Here is a 14,074-nt window from a genome sequence, read left to right as displayed (position 1 = left end):
CAGAATAATAAGGCCTCAATAAATGTTTAGCTGCTATGCTCATTATTATATATTTGCCCTTTAAAATTTTAAGCTTCTGTAAACAGCTTGTGTTTGCACCATGCGAGGGCCTGGTGGTGCTTACAACACTCCAAGGTGCTCAACAGTTACTCCACAGAGACTGGGCATTTTTTTCCACAGTTCTCTAATAGGCATCTGTTTATTAGGAAACCTGAACTCTCTCTGGACAGGATCTTATATCTGGGACCTTCTTCATTTGGGAAAGAGACTCCTGAGCCCACAGATACCAGGGTGTAGCTTGTCTCACGTGGGAGTCTGTCTCTCTCACAAAGCAGCTTTTGAAATGACACAAGCCATTATACTCCTCCTGTGTCATTTTATGACTTAGTATAATGACTCAAATAACTCTAACAATGGAGGAATTATAGCTTCATTTTACAGGACAGATTATTTCAATGGTTAACATATTTTCCCTTTTAATTAGCATTCATTATTTTGTCTCTGGTTCAACATAGTCACCGTATCAACTGTCTGAGTATCTTCCATCCTTGTTTCAGAAGCAATTAGTTCTGATTTTGCAAACAAATTCAATCTTCATTTTCAATGGGCAGTTTGATATTAACATGATAATAAGATGCAGTGATCCTGGCTGCCAGCAAACAGACACTGTGATTACTGGAAAGGGTTGGCTCCTGGGTGGGTTCTCTAGGCCTCTGAGCTGACAGGTCTGCCATAGAGATTTGATGAGAGAACAAAGACAGGTCAGAGAAGAAGGGACTGGGACTGGTTAAGCAGACCTCTGCTTTTTTGCTTCTATAAAATGGGTTAATGATAGCATCTACCACCAGGGGGTCATTGTGGGTGAGGAGTCAGGGAAGTGTGATCAGCATTTAGAGGGATGTCTAGCAGTCATGTAAAATAGCTGGAGTGTTGCTGCTACTATTTGTGATCTAGAATTTGCTTTCCTCTTTTACCAGCTGTTCATATGCAGAGTAAAACATTTCTATCAAAAGTTATGCAAACATGTTTAGAATGCACAGTGTATTGAATAAAATGTAGTGGTCTTGTCTTCTTCAATAACTGAAAAAAGTCAGCAATTCTACAGACAGTCTTAGCGGCCCCCAGCCCTGCTGCATTGTGCAAGTATTTTTGATACACAATGTTGAATTTCATCCTCTGGGATTGATATCAGGAAGTTTATACTGGCATATATATTTATTGCTGGAAAAATTACTGTGGAAGTCTTTGTTCTGATACTGCTTTACTTACTGTGGGCCCTGATTATGACCCTATTCTGCCCATGGTCAAATGAAATACTGAGTTACAACTCATGTCATCAAAGATTCCCTTGCTTATCACATGGGGAAGTGGCAGGGTTTGGGATCTGCCTCAAGTGGCTAGGGTGGGGATCTCAGAGTAAGGAGTGGCTGGGTCCAGTGGGAGGCAAAAACGGGAAATGCTGAAAAGTGGACTTGAAGGTTAAGGTCAACCAGGTCAACTGGTCAACCAGTTATCAGGAACTAGGACAGGGAAGAGCTGTCATGATCTGGTCTATCTTACTTGTAGTTATTGTCATCTTATAAGAATGTAGTCGTCATCCACTCTGCTGCCAGTGGTGAGTTGCTCTTGTAAATAAAATGAATATTAATAAATGTATTTGCATAGTATACCTTATGGAAATCCTCTGAGTGGTGTTCCAAAAAGTAGTTTTAGAACAAATGTCAACACGCGATTCTGTGCTGTGCTGTTAACTTGCTAGGAGGTCCAAGTATCACAGTATTTGAACACCACCCACCAGTGTTTGCTGGCAATTTCTAGTATTTGGATTTTCACTTTAAGCTACATTTCTTTATAAATACTACTAAACTTACTGTATCCTATTTGATTTAAAAAAACACTTAAATATAGTATTGAGAAGAATATAGAAAAAATTATTTCAGTAACAGTTAAGATTTCTTGAGAATTCTCATTTTTCATTCTCAAATTGGAAAATTATTATCAGTTGGGAATTTGGAACCTGTGCCTTGGAGGTCCTCTCCTAGCTTTGGAGGCAACCTACTTTCAAAAGATGGGGAGTCCCTTAGCCCTCATATATACAGGAGAGCCCTCTACCCACTTCCCTGCTGTCTTTAGACATTTTTGCTAATTGTTTTTCAAGTCTGAATTAGAATTTCTCAGTCTATTGAATTCTTGCTGCTTAAACCACATGCTATTTTTGTCTTCCAGTTAGTGCTAATAATTTCCAGAAATAAAAGGAGAAAATTCTGAAGGTCCAAATTAATAAATTCATGTATTTCACTGAGCACACCCATGTCCCAAGGGTCAACCATGTTTCCAAGCCCCAGGATCACAAATATGATTAAGGCCTAGTCACTCTCCTTGAGGAACATGCAATTTGTTGTGGAAGATAGACACACAGTGAACTGCTTTGTGCTGTGGTGACCGTCACAGTTGGATATGAACGTGATTAACGCTGGGCTTCCCTGGTGGCTCAGTGGTGAAGAATCTGCCTGCAATGCAGGAGACATGGGTTCAATCCCTGGGTCGGGAAGACCCCCTGGAGAAGGGCATGGCTACCCACTTGAGTGTTCTTGCCTGGAGAATCTCGTGGATAGAGTTGCTTGGCGGACCACAGTCCATAGGGTTGCAAGGAGTCAGACACAACTGAAGCTACTGAGCATGCTCAGATGCACGCACATGATTAATTCTTCTTCGGGTAGGGCTCCCAGAGGGCAAAGAAACTGCATGGGAAGCAGTCAATTTGAAGCTTGGACAAGGGGCAGACATTTGCTATATAGGTAGAAAGCATTTATTTACCAAGTCATACAGATTCAAGTTAGCATGACATATGTAAGGGGCTGATGTGGCTGGCTGGGGATAGAATCAGTAGGACTTGAGTGATGGGGAGAAGTGTTGAGCACGGGGAGGGGAATGTCCAGGACGGGCACCAAGGCTTTTAGCCTGGGTGTACCCCAGGTCCTGTCTGAATCATAATGGCATCTTAACATTGATCCAGCCTAATAAAGATGCTTGCTTACAGACAAGTTGGGGACCACAAGTGATCACAGGACCATGCTGGACTGGGAGTGCAGCCTGCCTGCCTGTGGGAAGGGCCCTGGGTGGCTTCCTGGGGGAGGGGAGTTTTGAACTAGGCCTTGAAGAAAGCCTTATGAGGCAGGCAGGAGTGAAGGGGAGAAACGTGGGTGGGGATGAACGTGTTTCAGATCTGGGAAAAATCCACACGATGGCGCAGAGTTCTTTGGTGGGCTCTGGGAAGTAGCAAAGAGTGGCTGGAGCAAAAATATTTGGTGTTGGCGGTCAGCGTATATGTACACATGTGTGCATGCATACATGCGTGTGTGTGTGTCCATGCCTGCATGCAAGACTGTGTGTGCATGGGGTGTGTGTGTGTGTATATGCATGTATGGGGGGTGTCTGCATGGTGTATGTGTGTATGTACATGCATAGGTATGTGTGTATATGCATGGATGTGTGTGGTGGAGGGTTGGGGAGGAAAGTGGACAGATAGTGGCCCGGTGAAGATAGGCTCGGTCAGTTTAACACCAAAACTAGAAGTTCAGACAGGCCCCAGGGGGTGAGAAGATGGAGGGTTTAAGCATGGAATCGCATCATCAGATTTGTCCTTAAGAATCATCTTACTGCTTCAAAAGCATACATACATGCTGGGAATTTGGTAAACTTAAAAAAAAAGATTCAGTTCAGTTCAGTTCAGTAGCTCAGTCGTGTCTGACTCTTTGCAACCCCATGAATTGCAGCACGCCAGGCCTCCCTGTCCATCACCAGCTCCCGGAGTTCACTCAGACTCACGTCCATCGAGTCAGTGATGCCATCCAGCCATCTCATCCTCTGTTGTCCCCTTCTTCTCCTGCCCCCAATCCCTCCCAGCATCGGAGTCTTTTCCAATGAGTTAACGCTTTGCATGAGGTGGTCAAAGTACTGGAGTTTCAGCCTTAGCATCATTCCTTCCAAAAAACACCCAGGGCTGATCTCCTTCACAATGTACTGGTTGGATCTCCTTGCAGTCCAAGGGACTCTCAAGAGTCTTCTCCAACACCACAGTTCAAAAGCATCGATTCTTCGGCGCTCAGCCTTCTTCACAGTCCAACTCTCACATCCATACATGACTACGGGAAAAACCATAGCCTTGACTAGACAGACCATTGTTGGCAAAGTAATGTCTCTGCTTTTCAATATGCTATCTAGTTTGGTCATAACTTTTCTTCCAAGGAGTAAGCGTCTTTTAATTTCATGGCTGCAGTCACCATCTGCAGTGATTTTGGAGCCCCCAAAAATAAAGTCTGACACTGTTTCCACTGTTTCCCCATCTATTTCCCATGAAGTGATGGGACCAGATGCCATGATCTTTGTTTTCTGAATGTTGAGCTTTAAGCCAACTTTTTCCACTCTCCTCTTTCACTTTCATCAAGAGGCTTTTTAGTTCCTCTTCACTTTCTGCCATAAGGGTGGTGTCATCTGCATATCTGAGGTTATTGATATTTCTCCCGGAAATCTTGATTCCAGCTTGTGCTTCTTCCAGTCCAGCATTTCTCATAATGTACTCTGCATAAAAGTTAAATAAACAGGGTGACAATATATAGCCTTGATGTACTCCTTTTCCTATTTGGAACCAGTCTGTTGTTCCATGTCCAGTTCTAACTGTTGCTTCCTGACCTGCATATAGGTTTCTCAAGAGGCAGATCAGGTGGTCTGGTATTCCCATCTCTTTCAGAATTTTCCACAGTTTATTGTGATCCACACAGTCAAAGGCTTTGGCATAGTCAATAAAGCAGAAATAGATGTTTTTCTGGAACTCTCTTGCTTTTTCCATGATCCAGCAGATGTTGGCAATTTGATCTCTGGTTCCTCTGCCTTTTCTAAAACCAGCTTGAACATCTGAAGTTCACGGTTCACATGTTGCTGAAGTCTGGCTTGGAGAATTTTGAGCATTACTTTACTAGCGTGTGAGATGAGTGCAATTGTGTGGTAGTTTGAGCATTCTTTGGCATTGCCTTTCTTTGGGTTTGGAATGAAAACTGACCTTTTCCAGTCCTGCAGCCACTGTTGAGTTTCCAAATTTGCTGGCATATTGAGTGCAGCACTTTCACAGCATCATCTTTCAGGATTTGGAATAGCTCCACTGGAATTCCATCACCTCCACTACCTTTGTTCGTAGTGATGCTTCCTAAGGCCCACTTGACTTCACATTTCAGGATGTCTGGCTCTAGGTGAGTGATCACACCATCGTGATTATCTGGGTCATGAAGATCTTTTTTCTACAGTTCTTCTGTGTATTCTTGCCACCTCTTCTTAATATCTTCTGCTTCTGTTAGGTCCATACCATTTCTGTCCTTTATCGAGCCCATCTTTGCATGAAATGTTCCCTTGGTATCTCTAATTTTCTTGAAGAGATAAGGATAAGCAATTGACCGAAAGAGAGGAAGCAATGCTGGTGATCTCCTGATTGTCTTCCCTTTTCAGCTTAGATTTTCTGTGTGGAGCCGAGAATAGGGTGGGAGGCGTGGCTGCCCCTGGCACCAGCCAGACTGGGGTGGAGGTAGGGTTTTGAGGCCAAAGGGAGGGCTGGCAGGACCTGCCTCCCAGACTAAATTGCTTGTGTTGCCCCAGTTGATTAATGTCTGTGACACCGGGAATAGCAGTGCCATCAAGACACCTTCATCGGATTTCACTCTTCATTGACTCAAGAAGTGAAATATCTGAGAGCCTGAAAGCTTAGTCCCTTGCCTCACCTGGGTTGGTTATTTTTTATGGTTTGCACTGAATTGCAGGGATTGAAATATATACCCAATAACCAGGGAAGTTATGCTTCCTTGGGCTCACATCTACTTGTACATTACTTTGTGTAATTTGGCCTCTGGACAGAGAGTACTGATTTGGGTGCCATTTTCTCACGAGTCCTAGTGGAATAAGAAATACTTGAGTTTGTCTGAATGTAACAGGTATGCTTGTCTCATTAGAATTGGGAAAACTCAGCATGCTTTGGCCTTTGTACCTTTAGTCCCCAGGGCATCCCAGGGTCAGAGGTGGTTCCTCCTGAGCATGATCCATGACCACCTGGCATGGGGTATGAGCGAGAGCTTCCTCCTCCACAGGTGTAGAGTCAGGGACAGTGTTTCAGAAGGGCTTTATTGATAAGACTGAGCCTTGATAGTGAAAATGTAGATGCCAAAGTAAGGAATTAAAATGTTTCCAGAGAAATGCAGTCAATTTCAGGGTAACTTCAACTTGACAAATGTATATGAAGTAACTTGGCTGTATTTCTTTGTGACAGTGGGCACTTCACTTCTGCTATTCACTTGTGTGTCCAATTCCTCATTTATAAACTAAAGTCCTTAGACTAGATTCATTTTAAGGGGTTTTCAGGCTCAGTCTGTGATTTTGTGATTAACTGCTAGTAACCAGTGCAGTGGTCAGCACTCAGGGATCCACCCACTCACCCAACAAGGCTATATTGAGCATCCTTGATGCCCCAGACCACTAGGAAGCCCTAGAAAGCCTCATCTCTTTGTCTCCCCTTAATGTATTTAATGGTGAAGTTCAGGTCCAGAGACAGGGATGACCCATCTTTACTGGCTGGTGATTAATTGGTAGTTCTATCTTTTCCTTAATGCCAGTGACTCAGCATTCACTTCTCCCTGGCCTGCCTTTGGCTAAGCTCCCGCCATCTGCCTTCCTCTGGGGCATCATCACACATGGTAGTCTGCTCCAGCAAAGCTGCCCACTTTCTAGACTTTATTACCACTCTCTGGGAACTCAAAACAAGAATTACTTTGGCTATGGGCGCACACGCTGGGGACTGACCCAGGAGAGAGGCTGCCAGACACAGAACTGCTGCCTGTATTTGCTGATTCATTATCAGCGTCAGACAATCTGCTGTGAGAATGATGATAAATGTGTGGTGTTCTTCTGAAGGAATCACCCACTCCGAGATTAAAGCCCGTGCCGGCAGCCTGCTTGTCTGCTGCCTGGAGTCTCATCCCCTCCCATCCCTTTTTCTGTAGTGCAGAATACATCTTGAAAGAAGAAAGTGTGTTTGGTTAAAGATAATAGGAGACCCATATCCATGTGATTTAGAAATGTGAACAGTAGATGTTTTTATTCCAGACAGAGAGGCAGGGACAAGGTGAGTAACTGCTGAGGAAGCAGGGAGGCATTGGAGAGAGGAGCCCTAGTGGTGAACATGTAGATGCCCCCAGCGAATCATCCAGGTGAGTCATCTAAGTGTGTCTGAGGAGGGTTGAAGGAAAGCCATCCCGACACTCTGTGGCTGTGTGATTGTCACCATTACCTAGCCACCAATCCTTTCTGGTGGGCAAACCCTTCCCCAGCTTGGTTTTAGTTGTCCCTGTGAGTAAAATGAGTCATCTGGACCAGCCATCCCAAGTGCCCTCATAGGACTTCCTTTCCGAGTTCATTGTTTAGATGGGCTCAGTCTATGACCCTGTCTGGCCTGGGGTCCCCAGTTTCTCTAAGGTGTTGTGCACAGGGTGTGTGGTCGCCCTCCTGATGTCAACCGCCAAGGTATTGGGTTGGCCAGAAAGTTCATTTGGGTTTCCCATAAGCGAGCGAACTTTTGGGCCAACCCAATAATTCCCCAAACGGACCTCCTTCCTCTTACTGCCTCCCACAAATCGCTGGGACAGGATTGAGGTAGGATAGAACCAAGTCGGTGGATGCCATTTGTGTCTCACTGTTGTTCATTTGGAAGAGGGTAGGTCACATCAGATGCCACACCTGAATTCCCGAGGTGCTGAAGATCCCTTCTACACTTGGCAGAAAAGATTTACTCCTTGTGGCCCGTGAGTTCTGGGGAGTTCAGCACCAACTCCAAACCTAGGGCATTAGACTTAAGTCACATTTCTATGGCAATGGTGCTTTCATTCCCTACAGCTCCATCTGATAGGGCATATAATAATGATAATGGGCTTCCCTGGTGACTCAGTGGTAAATAATTCACTTTGCCAATGCAAGGGATGTGGGTGGGTTCAATCCTTGGATCAAGACGATCTCCTTGAGAAGGAAATGGGAACCCACTCCAGTATTCTTGCCTGAGAAATCCCGTGGACAGAGGAGCCTGGCTGGCTACAGCCCACAGGGTCACAAAGAGTAAGACACGATATAGTGACGAAACAACAATAATAATGGTAATGACATTTTGATTGCTCCCTTTTTTCCAGGCGTTGTACTGAGTCATTTACATACATGAGCCATTTTAATCCTCATACTATCTGCTTGAAAGAGATACTATTCCTTGTCCCCCGACCCCCCACCACTTTAAAGATAAGGAAACTGAAACTTACAGGGTGAAATATCCTGCTGTGATGGCACGGTAAGTGGCAGAGCTGAGGTTTGGACTTGTATTTTCTGGCTCTGGAGCCCAACCAAGCCCCTCACAGGATGGCCCAGGCAAAGTGTGTCAAGGGCACAGTACCCACCTGGCTTGCCTGTCCGCCACCCAGCCCTGGCCCCTTGGCCAGGGATGTGGCTCCCAACGGTCTGCTGGGAAAGCAGCTCCTCTAAGAGAGGAAGGGTGGCCGTAACTGCAGGCCTTGATTTTGGTGGTTTATGATATGAGGACAGGGCTCTTTCCGTGGACATAAGCCATCCTAATAGCGCCATTTATCATTATGACAAAGGTTAGGCTAGGGAGATGCCGGAGCTGGAATGAAAGAGTAGAATTCTGATGATTTTAGCAGCTGAAAGTGACATCACCTCAGAGCCGCTGTCGCATGGCAAATTGAAAGCTGGACTGAAATTGCTTTAAAACATATCCAGAGATGCTTTTCCACAGCTGTGATAAAGCCGTTTGGTTGTGTTTGCTTCTATCTAGACTACTTTCTGAGTCGTCTGTGCGTCCTCCTCCTTGGAGGATGCTCATCAGCCCTGGAGGCGTCTGAGGCTCTGGGTGCTGAGTGGGGACACCTGTGATCTGCCACCCTCCTCAGGGGGCTGGAGGAACTGACAGAGTCAGTTTCTCATTGTCTTTCTAGTGTGTTGTCAATGTCTCTTCAGCACAGGGAGCTCAGTGCTCTGTGTTGGCTTGGGCGGGTGGGATGGGGGGAGAGAAGGTGGGAGGGAGGTTCAAGAGGGAGCGATATATGTAGACCTATAGTTGATTCACTGTACTATACGGCAGAAACTGGCACAACCTTGTAAAGCAATTATATTCCAATTAAAAAAAGTAAGTCATGTGTTTACTACATTTTTAGTGGCCACATTGCTTTCTCCTGTCCATCTGGTGGGTGAACCTAGGTTTTTGGAACTGTCTCCTGCCTGCTATCAGTGAGCTGGACTCCATGCGGATGCTAGCCAGGGGACTTGGGGATGCGTGGGACTGTTTGACCAGCCCTCTTTTACTTGGCCTTTATCCAGGTAACCTGGAGGAGAAAGACCCCTGGAAACTGGAGCGACAGTTACTTATGCCCTCTTTTTTTCATCCTCAGGCAAAAGAAGGGGACAGTGGTCCACAAGCACTGGGTCGGACCTTCGAATCTGGTCAAGTGCAAGCCCTGCCCCGCGGCACAGTCAGCCATGGTCTGTGGCTCCGATGGCCACACCTATACATCCAAGGTCAGTTTTCTTCATTGTCTTTTTTTTTCTTGTCATCAAGAAGTACTCTGTGTCTGCTTGTTCTGACAAGGCTCTCTGGGCAGAAACAGGACCCTGTGAATCTTGGTGGACTTGAGGTCTTGCCTTTGATAAGCTGCCACAGGAATAGACTCTTTGACCGAAGAGATGAGATAAAATCATTATGATCCATGTAACTGGAGTGATCAAGGGCTAAGGGGAAGAAGGGTGATTCCAAGAGTGGCCTGTGGTCCTGAAGTGAATCTAGACCAGCTTCCTGGAGTCAATGAGGGAGCAAACTGTTCCAAAGATGTGAGTCATTCAACCTAGCTGATGGGTAGCCAAGATATGAGGGGACCCATGAGAGGGGCACCACGTCTTAGGGACGGCGAGGTGAAAGGAAGGCGAGTGATGTCAGCACATGTTCAAGCAGCATTTATTGTGTATCTAGAATGTGTCCAGTGTGACACCAGACCCGGGGCTAGAGGGTCTGCCGTTCCTTTCTCTGGGGACTTCAGGCCTTGCAGTCTAATGGGAGGGGGCTTGCTAGTATGGAGACGGGTCATTTTAACTCAAATCGATGAAGAGAAAATGATTTCATAGAAAAAGGAACTAGGGATAAAGTGGGTCTGTTTATTCTTATCAGAATAATGAGGAAAAGAAGAGGAGCTTTTCATCTGGGCTCTAATAAAAGGAATTCGAGGCAGAGGGGCAGGCATCACCAGGGTGAAGGAGGGAGATTTTGTTCTTGGAATTCTGAATAGTCTCCTTGGGTAAAGGTTGTCCATCTGTGTTTGGGAATGGAAATTTCACTGGGTTAATGAATGGAAGAAAAAGAAACCACAAAATTGATAAGGGTTTACCTATTTGTTCTCTTATTCAACAAGTATAATTCAATACCCTCCTTAATGCTACGTGTGAAGAGTTGTGTGCAGGAGTCTCAGGAACTTTCTGTGAGACGTGGGTGGGGGGCAAGGAGTGAGGCTCTGACCCTCCCATCCCCTCTAGCCACAGCTGTCCCTTGTTTCCTGTGGAAAGTTCATTTGCAGAATAGAGTCGGGGATGACGAGAGTCACAGATGGTGACTCCTTGGGCGTTCATGGCCACGTGGCTGTGTGGTCCCTGGGCTTGGGCTGTTAGGCTGGTCCCACCTCTGTCCATTCCCCACTGCGTGGTGCATGGCTTCCATTCTCTGTGGTCCCCTCACCATCTGATCTTTACACCATGGAGATGGCACAGGCCGGGGGTCCCCTCTGCTGTCCTTGGAAGCTTATTTGGATTATGGTGAGGCTGTGCCAGGCTTTTCTACTGACTCTTCTTGATGTGAGTCATGTCTTTTTATTCAATGAAAGTAGACTTTTATTCTCTCTGTATTTCACAGTTTTCTTACCAAAGGGAATATATGTAGCAAAGTGGGAAGCCGAAGGTTTGTCTCGCTTGGACCCAGACCTGTGTAATCTGCTTTAGGAGCTCAGTACTGCCCTTACTGCTTGGTAGTCATTCCTTTGTTCTTTGAGCAGGTTTCGCTGGAGCCCTTCCTATGCACCAGGCTCTGTGCCGGGTGCTTGGGAATGTATGATGGAGTGGAAAGAAGCATGTTGGTTCTTCCTCCTGACCTAAGTCTGTAATCCTTACCCCCCCACCCCCCAACCTGAGACATGCTGTGTGAATTACAGCTTCTCCGCCCAGCATCATGGCCAAGAACTTCCTGGCCAGATAGCCCAGCCCAACCTGGCTAAGTATGCCCACCTTCCCCTATTCCCTGCTCCCCTGACCCTGAAGGAACCAGAAAAATGTTCTAGATAGAAAAGATAGCATGGGCCAAGGCCCTAAGGTAGGATGATGAATTCGAAGAACTGAGAGTATGCCCTGATGGTGGCTCTGACAATAAGGGAGAGGCACAGGGGAGGAGGAAGCAGAGGATGTGAGAATGGTCCAGGAGGAGACCTTCAGTCAAAGCTAGGAAGGTGAGCAGGTGGCTGGGCTGTGCCAAGCTTATGGGACACTTGTTACTGTAAGTACCTTCTTGCACATGTCTTTCTTAAGAGTGTGTAGTCCTAGAGGCAGAAATAATGCCCCTCTGCCTTCACCAGGCACAGGACACACAGTGGGTGCTCAGTATCATGGACGAGAGAGAGGAGCCCTTGCAGATTCCCACTGAGAAGGAATGGCGAGATTCCAGTTTGTGCAGCCCTTCCCGAATTTTAGTGATTGGGTTCCAGAGAGCTCGGTAACTGAGAGAAATCAGCCATCCCCACCCTGGGCCAAGTTGCTTAGCTAAACATCCACCCGGGGGCCCTGGCAGAGAGGGGCTCCTTGCAACGAGTCTGTCTTTGTGAAGCTCCAGTTTGTGCTGTTCAGTTATTCCCTCCAGCTTCGGAGTGAACTGTCTGATCTTGGCATCTGTGATTGGAGACGAGCCATGAAGTGTCAGTGAGTGATCAGGGGCTATTTGGGCAGGTGGCACATTGCACATCAGACTCCAGCAACACCCTGCCTGCTCGCCTCTGTCTCTTATTCGCAGGAGGAGCTTCAAGTGCTTTTAGCTCCCTGTGACCCTTGAGCTACAAGGAGCAGTCGTAACCTGTCAGATGTGGCTTGAAATGCTGTCAGTTGCCCAGGGAATGTCTCTGCAAATGTTTGCTGGTCAGGGCCCCCCTGCAGTTTGGGCAGGAAAGTTGGCTTTTTGTGTTAGAGAAGGTTGCTTGCTTACAGGTAGTGATAAATAGCTTGTTTGAGAGGCAGGATCAGAATTTGAAAGGCTCCTTTGAATCAAGAATGATTCCTCAAAAGAGAAATGGCTTCCAGAGTCTGCTGGGCAGAGCCCCAAAGCCTGCCCCAGCTCCAGCCCCAGCCTGTTATTCCTCTAGTGCCCCTGAATTCCTGCACCTGCCTCAGTCCTGCTTCCCAGACCTGGTCAGCTGTCTTTTCTTGGAGCAAAAGCCTTCTCATCAGAAGTTGTAGTACCCTTCTCCCCATCCTCCGTGTAGGGTAGCCTGAGGCCCAAAGAGTCAAACGCAGTGGCAGAGTTTGATTCTCAAGCTTCCTGCCTGGTTATATGTAATCACACAATTCTAATCAAGTTAAAACAGAGGGGAGGGACTCGTGGAGGGCCATCATTGCACTGAAAAAATGGTGTGTGTGCGTGCTAAGTCGCTTCAGTCGTGTCTGACTCCCTCTGACTCTATGGGCTGTAGCCTGCCAGACTCCTCTGTCCATTGGATTCTCCAAGCAAGAATACTGGAGTGCGTTGCCATGCCCTCCTCCAGGGGACCTTCCTAACCCAGGGTTCAAACCCGCGTCTCTTATGTCTCCTGCATTGGCAGGCAGGTTCTTTACCACTAGCACCACCTGGGAAGCCCAGGAAAATGGTGTGAACGTTGGTTTTTGACATTAGTTTCCTAGTTTTCTATCTTAAATTCTAGAAAGTTGAAATTCTCTTTTTCCAAAAGGAATGAATAAAATGCTGAAGGTGTGCATTGACTGCCCAAGACCTCTGAAGCCAAGACCAATTCTAAACCCTTGTGGTGTACAATTAAACTTCCTTTCAGGGGAGATATTTCAGACTGGTCAGGTTCACTTATTGGAGTGCTTTAGTTATTACCCCTATACACAACCACTTCTCTACTGAGGTTCAAGAGCACATTTTAGTCTCCCAGACAAAGCTGTCACAGGACTGCCAATAGACGGGCACTTAATAGAGTGAATGCGTTGACTATTAGTGAACAAATGACTTCCCATCCCCTGGAGTTATGACCTTTTTGAGGTCATTGGGGTCAAGAAACAAAGGACAGAGGAGTCCAGGATGCATGTATAACTAGAAGTGATTTTATGTCATAAATCAAATTCACAAAAAATTTGGCAAAAATGTATTACAACCCAGTCCCACCACCATCAAGGAAATCTGTAAGAAACCGTCACAGTGTTCCAGGGGAAGTGCTAACCCTTTCACAGATGGATCAGAAGTCTGGGGCATGCCGTCAGGAGCAGGGGGAGGACAGAGAGTGTCAGCTCTGTTCTCTTGGTGTTTGTCTTTAGGTTCCATCGAACGAACTTTCTTTCTGCTCTGGACTCTGAACGATCAGGAGCTCCTAGAACAGAGGGAGATGCATTTAGAACCTCAGTCTGTAGCAGGGCTCTTTCAGTGACCTAGCACCAGGGATGCTACTCAGAGCTCTGTGACTCCCCCAGGATCAAAGATAAAATCTACAAGAAGGCACAGAGTCTGGAGATGAAGGGATATAAGATGTTACATGGCAATAAATGACTCTGTATTCAGACTCTATAAAGCATAACCCACAACAGATAAGGGACAGAAACCACTGGGAACAGGCAAGCAGAGGCCTGGCATGGTAGAGCACGGTGGAGACCCTGCCCCTCGATGTGGCTTCTAGACAGTAAGGATGACCCTCATCATTTAACTTGCTCTGAGGTCCTGGTGAGGAAAACTGAAGCAGTCCAGAAATTT

At 46.4% G+C, this 14,074-nt stretch overlaps 1 protein-coding gene across 3 annotated transcripts in view; it reads left to right on the top strand.

Moving 5' to 3' along the window:
- SPOCK1 (SPARC (osteonectin), cwcv and kazal like domains proteoglycan 1) overlaps positions 1-14,074 on the top strand; it is a 583,470-nt gene that overhangs the window by 398,062 nt on the left and 171,334 nt on the right. For all 3 annotated transcript variants that reach the window (XM_086411695.1, XM_086411694.1, XM_086411696.1), the window contains one exon: positions 9,483-9,609. In XM_086411695.1, the coding sequence (XP_086267821.1) occupies positions 9,483-9,609 (127 nt within the window). The remainder of the gene's footprint in view (positions 1-9,482; positions 9,610-14,074) is intronic.

This window comes from Bos grunniens, chromosome 7 (assembly GCF_055505025.1).
Source record: "Bos grunniens cultivar Pamir isolate PY7600 chromosome 7, Bosgru_T2T1.0, whole genome shotgun sequence".
Classification (NCBI taxonomy): domain Eukaryota; kingdom Metazoa; phylum Chordata; class Mammalia; order Artiodactyla; family Bovidae; genus Bos; species Bos grunniens.
The sequence above is the reverse complement of the archived record's forward strand: the minus strand, read 5'-3'. Positions and strand labels throughout refer to the sequence as shown.